Raw genomic sequence first — 16,230 nt, forward strand, 5'->3', positions numbered from 1 at the left:
CTTTTTTCCATGAAGGTGATTTGTCAGGCCTTGTAATACCTTAGGTGGTTTGTATCATTTTCTTACAGGTAGAATAGAGCCACTGACACACTAAATGACTTTTATTTGTATTTTGTTCGGCTTTGCTAAGCATACTGTTTTTTTGTTCTGGAAAAATTATTAAACTATAATAATTCCAAAGTGTCAAACAACAGAGACCATCCTACTCCAATCCTTTCTTTTCTGAGGTTTCACAGTCAGTTAAATGCTAAGAAGCATTCAGACTAGAGAGTCACTAACCAGGTCGACTCAACACAAATGTCACAACAGACCAAGGACTGAAGTCTGTGGAAAGACAAGACAAGGGACTGTGATTCTGGTAGCCCCAATAAGAACCATAGCCACTGTGGAAATAAAAATTCCAGCAGCCAGCATATTTTTTTTTAATGGCACTGTCTAGCCTATATGTAAGTTAACAACATACAAATGACTTTTAAACACCTACATGAATCAATTGTAAAAGTGCTTGGTATGGATTTTACTTTTTTAATAGCACAAGAATTTGAAAGAAAAATCATTCTATCTGGAAAAAAGCTGTAGTTAATCGGTATTATATGATTTACATGCATTAAAACTACAGTATAATGAGGCATTATCTGAAAGGTACCACAGTGGTTCCAAAGAAGCTGAACCAAACCTGACTTAAGGACTCTTTAGATCTGGCTCTCTGAGCTGCCCATCATATTTATTTATACATACATAAGTTTTTAAATCTTTGCAGCCTATTTTCACAGCCATAACTTAAACAGCCACTGGAAGTGGGAGTCCACTTAAGTTCTGCTTGCCATTTGCTCCAGTTTTCAGTTTTCCCTGCAACTTTTTGAATTAGAGTTATGATCTCAAAATTTCATCATTTAAATATTGCACTAGAAAGTAATTTGACCATGAAACTCCTTTCTAAATGGAGGGAGAATAAAGATACCTCTAGCATCGAATTCTGTTTTCATTTCTTGACTACATAACTTAGCAGTGGCCTGATACTGTCCATTCCAATTTGGATGCTGGAAAAATCTTGATCAAGATTTCGTGGGACAAAAGATAATGGAAGACAGAGACCTGTTAGTAAAGCCATGCAGATAGGAAGTGATTTTCAGCCCCAAGAGGATTTGGTATCATCTATGCCTAGTTTTAAACTGAAGTAGCATCTGCCCTTGTGGATTTTGACCATCCTTTTCATTTTAACACAGAAGAGGGTTTGTTCTACCTTTAAAAGCACATCCTCCCCTCCCCACCCCTCCTGAACAAGTGGCTGCTAAAACAAAACTGGAGTTGTTTTCTTACTGAAAATCCAGTGTTTATCCAGTCCTTCTTCATTTTCTGAGTTTAGCTAACCTAACAACAAAACATATAACCCACAATTTCTCACAGAACAATAAAAAGCAAAACATTCGGTTTCTCTGATCAGCATTATTTTCAGTATGGAAATAAAAAATGATAACTCCTAGTCCTTTGAAATATTTATAAACTGTATTTTTAAACTCTAAGATTCTAGAGTATGCTTCTAGAGTAATGTAAGAAAATATGGTTCAAGTAAAGTGTGCAAAGGCCTTGGAGAAGGGTAACCTCTAGTGTGAACAGAGCACAAATGTTCTCTCAAACAAGTCAAATGATTCCCTTTACCCCCACTATGTTTTTTGAAACAAAACACCTACTGCGTTCATACTCAGAAATCATAGAACTCTCCTAATTAAAGCCTTCACACACAGATAACATAAGCAAGGCTTTTCCTACAACAAATGCAGGCCTACCACAAATGCCAGATAAGATCCCTCTGCCAACAGTTGGGTTATGTTTTAAATATTTTGAATTAGGTAACATTACTACTGATTTCCTTTCAGAAGAACAATTAGATTTTCACAGTTACACAATTCTGAACATTTAGCTTCTTTAAACTTCTATTCTACACGAAATATGTCTAAGGAAAAAAAAAAAAACTCAAAAAAACATATCACAGAGTTTAATTTCAACCACCTGGGATAACAATTAAAGTTTCAGATGTTCTGAAAATGCCCTAGGAATAATGAATCAATGAATGAATGAATTCTTGTTTTCCTCTCCACCGCTTTTTTTACTCTTTTCCAAGATTAGAATTTACTAGGGAATAAGGTTTTGAAAACAAAGTTTCCTTTTTGGAAAACGGCCTGCATTCAGAAATGTCTTTGAACAAGTATTTTTTTAAAAAACCAATAAATAATCATAAATCAAAATACATTAAAATAAAATTACAGTACATCATCGCTCCTAGAAGGTCCACCATACTGGAAGATCCTTTCAAAGGTTCATAAATAAAGCCTTCTGGACTCAAAATCGTTTCCTGCATTGTGATGAAGAGTATGCAGAAAACTAAGAGGAATCGCAAGTTATCAGTCGGGTGATGTCCAAGCTACTTGATCTGGTGCGGGGCGGGGAGACTGTTTTGTTTTCGATCCAAGTGAAGACAATAGAAAGGTGCTTGTCCCACTTCCTCAAGTCCTCAAAACCTGGAAAGAAATGACAGGGAATGAAGTAGGTGGCTCAGAATCCTCCAAGACCCAGTGCGGCGGACAAAGTGTGCTCGTAAAGACACCGGGGTCGCTCCCTCAAGTGCTCAGACACAGTTGAGTGGCGCTTGTGACACGGAGAGAGTAAGAGCTTCGCTGGGATGCGCACTACTGAATGCGGGTTAGAGTGGGCGGGGAGGCGGTCCGCGAGGCCTCCCTGCCTGGAAGAAGAGTCCCCACCCTGTCCTCTCTGCCCGGCCGTCTCCTGGCCCCAGCTGTTTCCCTTCTTTCCACCTCCCTAGAAACTTGGAATGACTAATAATTTTTCCACCCTAGAGCCCAAACTCATGAACACGCTTCCTACTGCTCCTAACACCCCAGAGACCCACTCCTCCGAACGGCCCTTGGTAGCCGGAATTGCCAGGACCTTACCTTGTCTGGCCCGGGTGCTGCCCCCTTCAGGCAGAGTTGGAGGTGCTGCGGAGAAGCCGGTGGCCGTGCGGCTGCGAGAGCGGTTGTTGGTGCGGGTGCGGTAGTTGATGAGGATGCGGGTGCGGGTGCGGATGCGAGTGCGAGTGTGGATACGGGTGGAGCTGCTGGGCTGGGCTGGGGCTGGGGCTGGGTTGGGGCTGAGGCTGGGATTGAGGCTGGGGTTGGGGCTGGGGCTGGGGCTGGGGCTGAAGCTGCGGCTGCGGGGGCTGCTGCTGAACCAGGTGCTGCTGCTTCTGCCGCGTGGACTTGACCGCCAGGATCGCTTGGCGATTCTTGTACTGCACCATCTGCAGCGTGATCTCGGCGTTCCAGCCCTGGTCCTGCGGGCACCGAAAGTCGATCTCTTTGCCCTCGGCCATCACCACAGTGAAGTACATATACTTGCCCTTGCGCTCCACACAGTCCACGGTCTTCATGTTAGAAAAGTGCAATTCCTTGAGCTTGACCGGTGGCTCGAGGCTGGCTACAGCGGGGCCTCCGGGTTGGGACAGCTCAGCCGGCCCCTGCCCGGGCTGTGGCTGCTGCTGCTGCTGGTGTTGCAGCTGCTTGGGCGGGATGAGCAGCAGCCCCTCTTCAGTGAGGATGCAGCACTTTTTCTTCCAGAGCTGCAGCAACCCGTCGCTTCGCTTCTCCAACACACCCTCCTTCAGCGCCTTGCAGCCACTGCTCTCCAACATCCTACCGGCATAGAGGGGGCCGCCGCTTGGCTCGGCCTCTCCACTTCCAGCCGCCCGGGCCGGGGGCAGCAGCAGCAGTCGCGCGCCGTCCTCGCCCCAGCGGCTCCCGCGGCCGCCTGCCCGGAGCGCGCAGAGGAGGCTAACACGAAGGAAGCAGAGAGGCTCGGGGTCCCGGCAAAGGGGCAGCCGCGTCCTGACGCGCCACAAGGTCCCAGAACTGCGAGCCGCCCGGCCTCTGCCGTCCTCTTGCGAGCGCTTACTGAAGGGCACTGGCCGGGTTGCCTCGCGGCGCTTTTGAATGGGCCATCCTCCCCACCCCCGAGTGACACCCAGCGGAAAAGGCGGCTCCCGGCGCCCGCACCGCGGGGGAAAGCCCAGCTCCGAAAGGCGCTCTGCCGCCAGCGCACGCCTCATTAACTTGGGGCCTTTCCAAAGCCGGCCGCGTCCACGCCCCCCGCGTCCCTTTGCTCCGCCTCTCACCGCCCACTCGCTTCCGCACTCCTTCCCGGGATGGCTGCAGGGATCCGAGCCCCGGAAACTCCTCTTCTCCGCCACCGGCGACAGCCGAGAGCACCCCAGCCGCCCGGCAACACATGCCGACGCCCGGAGGGCGCTGAGAGGCCATCCCCACCGTCCCTCCTCTCTCCAGGCGGCGCGGCTGTCCGCTAACAGCCTCACTTATGAAGATGGGGCTGCGCGGCGGGTACGGGTACCAGGCTGTGCCTGGAACGCCAAGTTGTCTCTCTGCCCTCGGGAACCAGCCCTGGGGACTCGCGCGGGGAGCCCTCAGAGCCAGTGTCCAGGCCTGAGCGAGCAAGGAGCCTGGGAATGTGGCTGGCGAGCCGCAGAGTCCCACGGAAGTGTGCTTTCCTTCGTAAACATCTCAGTGCACAAAGGCCGAGAGGGTACGCTGTCTTTACATTCACATTCGCTCACGGTCATTAACTAGGTCTTCTTGGAACAGAGAATTGTTGTTAAAGCAATAGTGCTGCCATCTGCCCCGTTTAGGAGGGGTAAGGGAAGGTGGAACCATTTCAGACGGCATCTTGCCGTCCTTTTCTCGACCGGCAGCGCAGGCACTAGCCCATCTTCACCCAGGACACAAGCTCTCCGGCTTCTTTCTTGACTCATCCGTACAGTCTGCAACATCTCACAACAGTAATTGAATCCCAACGACAAATCTGGGGAATGTCCCGTGCTGAAAGATCCCACACTTCAAGGCACAGCTAAGCTCTTCAAATGGCAGGTCTGCGGGTCCCTTTCTTTGCAAACTCCTAACGGGCCAGATCTCTGTTTTGTAATCTTATTTATCTGTGACCTGGGGAAGGTAACGCTGTACTCGCCCCTGATTCCTACTCACATTCAATTTCTGTAGAAATTCCGGAAAACAAAGCAGAGAACATAAACCGAAACTAAACCTCTTGGTGGGGAAAGTCATCCATTGTAAACAGAGACCCTCAACTCCCCTGAGGATATAAAGAAGAATCACACAAAGAAGTGAACCAGTGGTGGACAAGTCAGAGTTGGCCAAGGTAAAAGGAAAGGCTTCTGCTTGTGCCCAAGAAGGAAGAAGGGAGAGCTTAACTCATCTGCTAGTTTCGTATGGCTGGAACAAAGAACTCATTAGGAGTAGAAGTGAGCGATGAGCGTGGAGAGCAAAGCAAGAGTAAAATGCTTTGTGTCATGCTAAGAAAAGTTAATCCTACTGAAATACACTTGGCTGGCTCTCAAGGCCTTCATATTGTTAATGAATTAGCAGTCTTTTAAGGAAAAAAGGCAGTTATTAAAATTACATGAAGATTTCTAGTAAAATTATGTAAAAAAAGAGCAATTCTGTGTACCAATAACAAACACCACGCCTAACATCTTAGTTCTTCCCTTGCCTTTGTAGGACAAGTGAGCATTCCAGAGAATTTCTACATGACCAGCTGTTCATCTTTTTAACAGAATGCCATTCTTCAGCTCATTTGGAAAGAATATTTCAAGTTTGTAATTCAGAGTTCCTGATGGCAGGTGTAGTTGGGGAAGACATTTCATGTGAGAAAATGATGCAATACAACCTGACTGGGTAAATATAAGATGTAATCTGGAAACTCAAGCCATTTTTTTAGGAGAAACAATAAAGCGTTATCTAATCTGTAGTTTATCCAGGTGCAATAAATGCATTCTATCTAAATTCCTTCAAAATGTCTGAACAACAAGCATGATTTTCAAAAGCACTTATTATAACTAGAGAATTTAAAACTCAGAATTTCTAGTTGGGTATTTTACGACTTAGTGCCTTCATGACCACCAGCTCAGAAGTCAGTCTACGATGTGCTCTCTGACCACAGTGCATTGATTATTAGAAATCTCAGCAGTATGGGAATCTCGTAGATTGGTGACAACTCTGATGGTAATTTATTTCACCAGTCACCACCAACTCACAAAAATAGTCGTTAGCAATGAGATAAATTCACATACAAAAAAATGAATTACAGAAAAAAGCTGTTTCCAAAGAAACACCAGAAGTTCAGCTGCAGATATAATGAAAATCTACAAATGTCACTTAAAAGTGACTAAAGTTTAGAAAGCTAGCTAACAAAATTATTGCTTTAGTAAACAAATTTGAAATGGCAAATTCAAATTGTGTCTTACAATTGGCTGCATCGGTTGACTATGAGCAGCATCTGACACAGTTGATCATTTTCTCCTTTCAGCACAGTTCTTCCCTTGGTTTGAGGGACATTACCCTTAGTTTTCCTTCTACTCCCTCCGTCACTGTCTCAGTCTCCTCTACAGGTTGCTCCTCTCCCCCTCAATCTTTTAATACTCTAGAGTGCCCCAGAGTTTGGTCTTTGATTCTCTTATTTATCTACACTCACTCCCTTGTAGATCACATCCAGTCTCATAATTTTCAATAACATCTATATGCCAAAGACTCCAAAATACATACATCCAACTGCTTGTTGCCAAAGAATATAACAAAGAGTACCAAAGATAAAAAATATAATACTAACACATAGGGCAAGGGAACACATACTAGTGAAGATATTCACTGGGTAGGTAGTTCACTAGAGGAAAAAGTCTGAGGGGATAGAAAGCAGGGTTCATAGAACTTTTGCTAATAAAAAAAAATTTTGAAAAATAGCACTCTGATAGGATGGAGTCCATAGGTTTATATATGATGGAATAAAACAAACTTCTGGATGGAATTGGTTCAATAAGGGTCTGGAGTCACTTAAAGTTCATGGTTTTTAAAACAGCTTTAGATGTTTAGAATGGCTGTGGTGAAAAACAGCCTTCGGTCTTGCTTGATATATTCTAGGCCAGTATTACTGCAAATTAAACATTTTCCTTTCACCCTTCTCTAACTCCTGTTTGGGAATCTAATAAGGAACTGACATATGCCCTCCCAAGCTTACCTCCTCACCCCGATTGATCTCTACCTGCATCCCCCTTCTCAGATGATGGGAATTCCATCTGACAGTTGTTCAGGTTAAAACCTTGGAGCAGTAGTGCCCTTAGAACAAGCCAAAAGAGGCCCTTACCTTATCCAGAGCGCTGAGCTTTAGAAGAATCAAAATGACATTTAATTCTGGACTATAGGTACTCAGAATTCTAAATACCCTGGCCTAAATGGCCTTGATTGTTCCAGGGTATGCATTATACCACCAGTGCATGCACTGATATGTGATGAGGGAAAACTTTGAAGATACAGTCTTAGTTGTCCACACAATGCGAAGGAGACCCCTTGCCATACAATTCAAAGTTAGAGATGGGAAGAGGAGGAAGGTGGGACATGGACTGAAGATCAGCTCTGGCACTGGAATTTAAGAATCTGAAAATTCAAACTTGGCCCTCCAGGTACTTATGAAAGTATATCTGTCAAGATAGGAGCACTGGATGTCTTTTCACGTAACAGAACTTTTAAATATTTAACCATTGGTGTCTCCATTGTACTCGTCCCAGGACTACAGATGTTTAGAAGCATGCCTGCCTTGCAGTAATCCTTCCCTCATTTTTCGTGATACCTAACCCACAAATTGATTCAAGAAATCCCATCGGTTAAGCCTTCAAACTACATCTATATTCCATCAATTTCTCTCTACTTCTTTCTTTACCACCATGATCCATATCACCATCATCTTTCCCCTGAATTATTGTAATGGCCTCCTAACTTGGTTCCTTGATTCTAACCTTGTTGTCTTATAATCTATTTTCAACACGGCAGTCAAGTCTTTGCTCAAATGTGCACTCAATGAGGCCTACCCTAGCTACTCTAAAAACTGCAACCACCCAATTCCCCTTAATTTTCCCCATAACATGTATTACCTAACATACTACTAAGTAACATTATTATTCCTAATGCTTATTTCTCTTTCCTTTCCTATAGAATGTAAGAGGACAAAGATCATTGTTTTGAAGTATCCTGCTCACCTATTATGATTCTTGGTACATAGTAAGCATTCAACATATGTAGAAATTTTAAATTGAAACGGAAGGCCCTGTCATATAAAGAAAAACAATGTCTTTAAATGTTTTTGACAGATTTTTCATAATGTCTTCCACTTTAAAATTTTTTCAAACTGTAACAAGACTATGAAGAAACTTCCAAAACTTGCCATTCCAATACATATTTGGTATGTATGTATTTTTAATCTATACTACACATTAGGCTTCTTTTTGAATCTTAAATGCTATTTATTCTACAGATGCTATCTAAGTCTTACTTTTCAAAGCAACATGCATTTTAATATTGAGAGGTATTTATATAAACTGTCATCCTGATGGTTTCAACTAGGAGTAATCAAAGGATGAGGAACACAGTAATGGAACTTAATCGGTAGCAGTTTCTCTTACTGAGTAGTTAAATGGCCAGATACTTCTTAGAAGTCCATTAACCTATACTGGCTTAAAGACATTTGATTTAACAGAACTTGGAAAGTTATTGTTTACTTTCATGTATACCTCAATTACAAAAACATAGTATCTTAAATCTATAAACATCCCAATTCTCAATTTACAGTAAAAACTCATGACAATGATTATATTATTAAAAATTTGGATAAAGTTCGAGCGTCTTTCAAGAAATAATTAAAAGCCAAATAATTTTTGAAAATGTCAGGTTACCCTTATTAGTATATAAATGCTCACATTCAGACTGCAATTTAGACTTCTTAGCCATACATTTCTTCATTTTAAAATACTATTCAGTAAAAATCCATCTTACAGATTCTATCTTCCAAAATACATAGTTGTAAAGGTTAAATATTAACTCTCTTCAATTGAATACATAAGTATCCAGATTTCTTAGGTGTGTTGGCCTGGCTGCCTTCCTTTTTCCATTACTAGTTGATGAACTGATGCCTCCTAGTGATCAATTTGTATAACACAGCTTAGAGCAAGTCAGTTAAGTAAAAGGTGATCTATTCAAAGGTTTTTAAACTGTTATTACAGCCCATTTGTAGATCAAGCAATCAATCAGCTGGGTCCTATTCTGCCATTAGCCTAATTCAGGTCCTCATTTCTCTCATCCATGCTCTTGTAATAGCCCAACCAATTGAATTCATATTATTCTATATGCTGCATTGCTATCAGTTCTTGTCCTAGAACATGATAGAAAACTTTCAATTACCTCCTATTGTATATAAGAATATTCTAATTCTTCACCTCGGTATGGAAAACCCTCCACAGAGCAAGTCTTACTTACCTTTACAATTTACACTTCTTCCACTCAACACGGTGAGCTCCACTATCTACTTGTGCCGTGTTTTCCCAAATCCTCTGTAACCATTCAAGAGACCAGTTCAAATCCCACCTCTTAGATTTCTTTTGGCTAATTCGTTCCTAATCATATTTCCCTACTTCCAATTTGATTAGTTAATATCTTGGATGACAATGTTTTCGTCATTGTACCTAATAGTGCAATGGATGACAACAGGAGATGGCTGAGTAAGTGCTGATCGACTGATCGACAGCACTTAAACCAAAGGAGACTAAATGCTAGTTCTGGCTGGAAATACATTGCTATTATTCGAAACAGGGCAGGCAGTCTGCATAGATTTTATTGAAGACGTTCAACAAGTAACTGGGTCCAAGAGAGTCTGGTGATGCATTAGATACATGTCAGGGTAATATTAGCTTTGAAGTGACAAATGAATAATGAGTGGATAAAATGGAGCAGAGTTCTTTTTGCCATAAGTTCAGCACATAGGAGATAGCACCTTTGAACAAGGAAAGGTAGCCCAGTGAAGGAGACCTAGAAGAATCAATCCTATGATGTCACAAAACTGCTACTACTCGAGTATTGATACTCTGACTTCTGGATCTTCAGGGGTGCCAGTAGAGAAACATCAGGTATTCTACAGTGACTGACAGTGGAAGCACTGGTGAACTTTTTAGTTTGAGCCATTGCCGTGGCTGAATAACATCCAAGCCTCTGCCCTCCATTGAGAGCCCCAAAGCACCCAATACCCTTTCCTAAGTCCTCTTCTACTCAAACTAAGTAAATGCTCCTGTTCTTTGCAACTCAAATATCTGATGGCTAGCCACTTGGGCAAACCTCTCTATTTAAGGGAATAGATTCCAAAGACAACTCTTTTTGGTAGTGTTCGATTATATCATAGCACATAGTCTAAGAGGAGACTATTCAATTTGATATTGACATCTGTAAAAAAAAAAAAAAATTCAGTAAATGAGCAAAGACCTTTTTTAGGTGTTACTGAGGAAGTAAAAGCAATTAGTATAAATTAATTCTTTCCAAAAATTAGAAGATGAAAATAGATATAGTATGATAAATTTGCTTGGGTGCTGTAAATGGAAAGTTTACTGTAGAACAACTTAGGCTTGCAGACTAAGAACTGGTGGAAACTGCATCACAGGTAGGACCAAAGAGTAAAAGGGATGAAATGAGACAATTCTGTAGGGTAGCCAGGCCCAGAAAGGTAAAGGGATGTTTTTACCAGACAGAAACCCAGGGAATCTTTTTATGGCAAGCTTCCACATTGCCGCTAAACCCATCAGAAGCAGCCAATATCCATTTTAAAGGCAACAAAATTGCTACACAATTTCATAACTACCTGACTTAAGTAAATCATTATTATTTGAATAACTATTAGCATCCCTTCACAGGTCAGAAACTCGTTTCTAATGAGATTCTATTTACATTTTTAAGTCATTGTCTCAACCTCATTTGTGTATGGATGGTTCTAGGAAAGGTATTATGCAACATAAAGTGAGAACTCTTGAAGACTTAGGACTTGTCAGAACGCATCCCTTGGGGGTGTACTCAATTACCTTTCTGGGGCTCATTTACTTATTTTTGAAATGCAGTTATTTGCCTCATGTGTTCCAGGAAATCTACAATCAAATAATCCTTTCATAAATCTGTCTCTTCAGTGTATGTGGCCAATGTGACTGTAATCTCAACCTCCATTCTCCAATTCTTAACAAACTCAGCTTCGGCTCTAGATGTCCAGATCTACATTTACCAGCCTCTTGGGTGTTCTAAGAACAAATCATAGCCTCTTCTTTAAAGACAGTTGAGGTGCCAGGAGTCTTTGGCCTCCTTCCGCCCCACATATTGCCTAGAACCTGGATATAATGGTCGAGCTGCAGCAACCATTTCAAACACTAAAGCAACTTTAACAATGTGTAAGCCATATGCCATGCCCAGGACAGCAAACCAGGGGTTGGAAACCTCTGATAACTATAAAATTAAGTCCAGATTAACTCTGGTCTCTAAAGTTGATATTCTGATATCTGTAGCTTAAAGTGTTTAACCACTTGTGCACACAGGAATATGTGCAGGAAGCCAGTGCAGGGGTCTCTCAGAGGCCAAAGAAATACTGGTTCCAACACCAATCAACTTCTATCCTTACATATAATTACCATCCTCAAACAAGTATTAAGGATTATTTCTATTATCTTAAGTGGTTAAATACATGGTTTCGAAATGTTGACTTATAATGCTATAAAAGCAAAAGTCCCACCCATTTTAAATGCTAACAGTATAGCAATGTAGTTTTCCTCTGAACTCCACTGCTAACAGTATATAACAATGTAGTTTTCCTCTGAACCCTTAGAAATCTATACCTAATGGTTATTTTATACCTGCCATTTGCCATCATTCCTCCAGCAAGATGCAGTCCCCTCGCATTGGTGGGTTTGTGGCTGACTCTAATGAATAGAGTACAGAAGAGTCGACTTTCCAGTGTAGGTCATAAAAGAGATTCATTTACCTAACTTTTGGGAACCAACCACTCTCCTGTGAGGCAACGTCTAGAGTTCTGGCCACGTCCCAGTTGAAGTCTCATCTAGTATCAACCATCTGTACATGAAGAGCCTTCAGATGATTTCATTCCCTCTCCTTCAAAAGCTGCCCCTGCTGTTCAGCAGAGCAAAAATGAACTATCCAAGCAGTCGGCAAAGGAAATCTTGTCAATGTTTTAAGTTTTGGCAGTGGTTCTGTCATGTGGTACTGGGTATCTGCTACAACCACTGATAATACTCTCCACGTTCTAATAGTCCCACTGAGTTTACAGAACAATACACAGTCCAGCTTTGTTTTATTGGTTTTCTCAATATAAATGACTCAAGTATGTAGGACTGTGATAATTACAAAGGATCTTGGACTATCTTGGTTGACTTAAGATTCAACTACTGAGGAGCAATCACGTAACTTGTTACAAGGTCCCATAGTATCATGGGTGGTAGACTGGAAGGAGTCCAGATGAATCCTAAGAAATCTATGTACACAAAAATTTGCTGTATACCTACCATCTTCCAAGCCCAATACTGAAAATCAGGATATCCAATAGCATGCACTTCTAGAGTACTTCAGTTCAGAAATGAAGAACCAGAGTATTAATTCAATAAAAAGGTGACTCTATTTTGAATCAATAAGATATATGCACATATGGCAGGAAATGAAAGAAAAGGCAGCCAAGCAGGGCTGAAACAGTGCAAAGAGAGGTTACACGGGCTGGGTTGTTTATGTCGAAGATGCTCCAAAGGTTCTAGGTCTACTCACCAAACCAACTGAACAGCAGACAACAGATTCAGCTTCTACTTTTGAAACATCAATGGGCCTAATCCAAGCCTAAAATCACATCTGCTCTCAAAACACCTGTCTCATTGTCCACCCCTAGACTGTCCATCCAGGTAGATGTTTGGGATGTATAGGATGGGCTAATTACGATTTGGTGTTTTGGAGAATGTCATAGTAAAACATTAAGCCTGAAAGAACAAGTGTTAGACAGACTCCAAAGCCTATGTTTAAGCATTCTACTACCCAGTATATAAATCATTTAATTCCTATATTAAAAATGTTTAGTCATTTACGGGTTACAAAGTTTTAGTCTAAATTTAGATCTTTTCTATTTTTTATTCATTTTTTTATTCCTGTAGAGCAACCTTGCCTACGATTCCCAATTGGATCAGCTACTAACTCCACCTATGTGAAGGTAATTACCAATATGGACTAGGGTAAGGCTTGGAATCCTATTATGTTGGATAAACTGTGAAGTACTTCACTGTATGTCATTTTGGATGTACTTCCTGTCGCCTGATAAGACCTAGAAACAAGGACATCCCAGAAATAAGCATACCCAACACTCAGACTTGGTTTCTAAATACCATTCCCCATTAAAAAACCCTGGGATCCTTAGAGGAAAAGCCTAAGATGAGATCCCCGCCCCCCAAGTCTTTTTCAGCTGAACTACAGTTACGTGCTCAAATGACATAAGACACAACACAAGTGCATAGGAACTTCATAAGGATACCACTGGTCAAATCTGGAATGATTTAAGCATCAAAATGAATTGTGATTGCATAGTAAAATTCTCTACAAGAATGTCTTTGTAGTGAGAAAACAGCATTTAGAATGTAAAGGGCATAATGCCCGCAACCTTGTCAAAGATTTTAAAATACTGTTATGCATAAGAATATAAATCAACAAATGATTTAAAAATATACAGGGATTCTTTCAACTATTATTCCTGTTAGAGAAAAGCTGAAACATCGATAAAGCACTCCCCCCGCAAAAGAACTCTGGAACTTGACTTTAAGAGGATTCATCATAGGTAACCCTGAATCCATTATTTTTTTAAAAAGGAAATTCACCTCTTATTCTTGACAAGGTAGGCTACTTTAGAACTAGTCTCTAGTCCTGAGGCCTCCAGCATGTATGTTCTTACCTTCAAGTGGCTGACTCTCAATAGTCTTATCATATCTTAGTTTAAAAATTATCTTCATGGCAAGGTCATCTTCACTTGAAATACCCTGAACAGTGGTTTTCAGAGTTTTAAACCCTTTAAAAGGATTTCTAAGGCTGTCTTTCATGGCATGGCCCCTTGTATCTCTCCATCCAGTCTTTCAATACCCTGAATTTCCTACTTAAGGACCTTCATTTATTTCCTCCAGTATCTTCACCTGAACTGCTTTCTGCTCATAGGCTCCATCCCTCACTACTTATCCTTGAAATTCTCACTAAAAGCTCTCACACACAATGCATATTCTGGCAGAAACCATTTTACCACTCCATGAAAAGTTCAGAGCCACAACTGATTAATTTCATTATGACTTGCAAAATTATTAATATTAATACCGTTAACTCTTACTGAGATGTCAACTTCTGGCATTTGTATTTTGGATCAATTATCCCCAGTTCGTCCTTCTTGCTTTTATGCTGAAAATATATGAACTGAAAAGCACCGATTTTAAGCAATAATTTATGCTGAGTATCAAAATTAAACAAATGGATTAAAGACTTATTTCCTGCTGGCAATTTATTATTTCTAAATTGTTATACTCAGTTTCATTTATTTTATACTTAAAATTAGTTAAAACCTTAATTTTTAAACTGAAAAACCTAAAAGTACAGTATGTCAAATGGAAGAAACACAAGATACAAAGCACATTGTATTTTTTGACAATATAATTAACTAAATACATCAATTTTCTCATGGATAAACACTTAACCTTAAGTAATTTCACAATACAACAAAGATGTTTTCATTTCTCTGAAGTCAAGTAAGTTGTTCTTAATCAGTCCAAGAACTTGGCTTTTTATCAAAGTTATAGTTTTAATATCTGAATTTTTAAGTCAGTATACAAAATCACTATACAGCTATAAGTTAATCTCAGTTATCATTCACATTTTTAGCTATTAGACTTAGTGCTTTAAGTAGCAAATTACCTAAATTATGAACATTTTTAAAACAAAATCCAGTTTACAATTACTGAATATATATACAGTGCAGTTTAAAAAATAAATTGGCATATAATTTTTCCTTTCTAAGATTCCTATAAAGAATGTATGCTTCTTTCTAAGCTATCCATCTAATCTGTACATTTAAAATAACATCTGGCTTTATTTAAACAGTCAAAAAATTAAAGGCTTAAATTTTTATAAGACTAACCTAAATAATGGACTCAAATTCTAAACCAAGCCCTGAAACCAAGCATCCAAAGAATATTTGAATATTAGTTTAATATTTCTGCATGGTATGAGGTTTTCACAAATAATTCAAAGTTTTGTATTTATTTTTAAAAATGGGAATGGCCTACGACTCAGATAAACCCACAAATTCATACTGTCTTACAAGGAGCAGTAATATAAAGTTAATTCAGTTATTTTAGGGGACATCATTTACTAATCAATGTTATTAACCTATCCACAGAATGAAAACATTTCTATCAAAGCTACTGTCTCCTTTTCAGGTTTATCTGTTATTAAATGAGCTAAAAAGGAAATAGAGGTAGAATCCCATTTTTTCTTAAGTACTACTCCAAACCAATTCCACACAAGTAATTTTTGTCACAAATACTGCTTTGGTGAACTAGGTAAAATAATTCTGAGAAATTACATAAACTTAACTTGCAGACATCCAATCTAATCAATTTAAAGAACTAAAAACTAATCAATTTATGGATCTGTTGTTCTCTGCTTATCATATTTGAATGACCATAAAATGTTAAAAAATATTTTCAAATTATTTGTAGGTGATCATATTGGATTTTATAATTTCTGAAGGGAAAAAATGAGAACTTCCTGGTAGCCAGTGCCTGGGCTAGAGAAAACTATAAACAGAAAATGTAATGGAAAGACAAAATTTTAAGTGTCTCAAAATGGCTATAGCTAACAGAATAAAATCTGCAGAACTGCGGAATTCCTTCCTTTCTAGTCTTCCAACAACAAACTTCATTTCGCAGGGCTTGGGAGGTTGCTCGCAACTTGAAATTATTCAAATTTATGGGCCACTGTGGACTAACCACAGAATAGCCTACTCTAAGCATCTCTACTCTGTTCTTCCAAAAAAGTATAGTCACTTTTTAAATTAAAAAACCACCCAAAATATCACGAGTACATTTTATAAAATTAAATGCAAATTTTATTAAGGATTTCAAATTACATATTTTAAATTTCTAGAATGGAATAGAACCATTTCAGAATGGAGAAATGGCACAGATGAACACTGATATCTCTTAAAACTCCAACTTTATTAAGAGAACAATTCCTCTGCAACCACATTACCCTTATATAACAAGACAAAATAGTA

At 40.0% G+C, this 16,230-nt stretch overlaps 1 protein-coding gene across 1 annotated transcript; it reads right to left on the reverse strand.

Moving 5' to 3' along the window:
- Window positions 1-511: 511 nt before the first annotated feature.
- PHLDA1 (pleckstrin homology like domain family A member 1) lies at window positions 512-16,010 on the reverse strand. The gene is made up of 2 exons (XM_039838882.1): window positions 2,952-16,010; window positions 512-2,519 (listed from the first exon to the last, which is right to left on the reverse strand). The coding sequence occupies exon 1, from the start codon at window positions 4,100-4,102 to the stop codon at window positions 2,978-2,980; it is 1,125 nt and encodes a 374-aa protein (XP_039694816.1). The 5' UTR covers window positions 4,103-16,010; the 3' UTR covers window positions 512-2,519; window positions 2,952-2,977.
- Window positions 16,011-16,230: the final 220 nt, after the last annotated feature.

This window comes from Pteropus medius, unplaced genomic scaffold, assembly GCF_902729225.1.
Source record: "Pteropus medius unplaced genomic scaffold, Ma_sr-lr_union100, whole genome shotgun sequence".
NCBI classification, from domain to species: Eukaryota; Metazoa; Chordata; class Mammalia; order Chiroptera; family Pteropodidae; genus Pteropus; species Pteropus medius.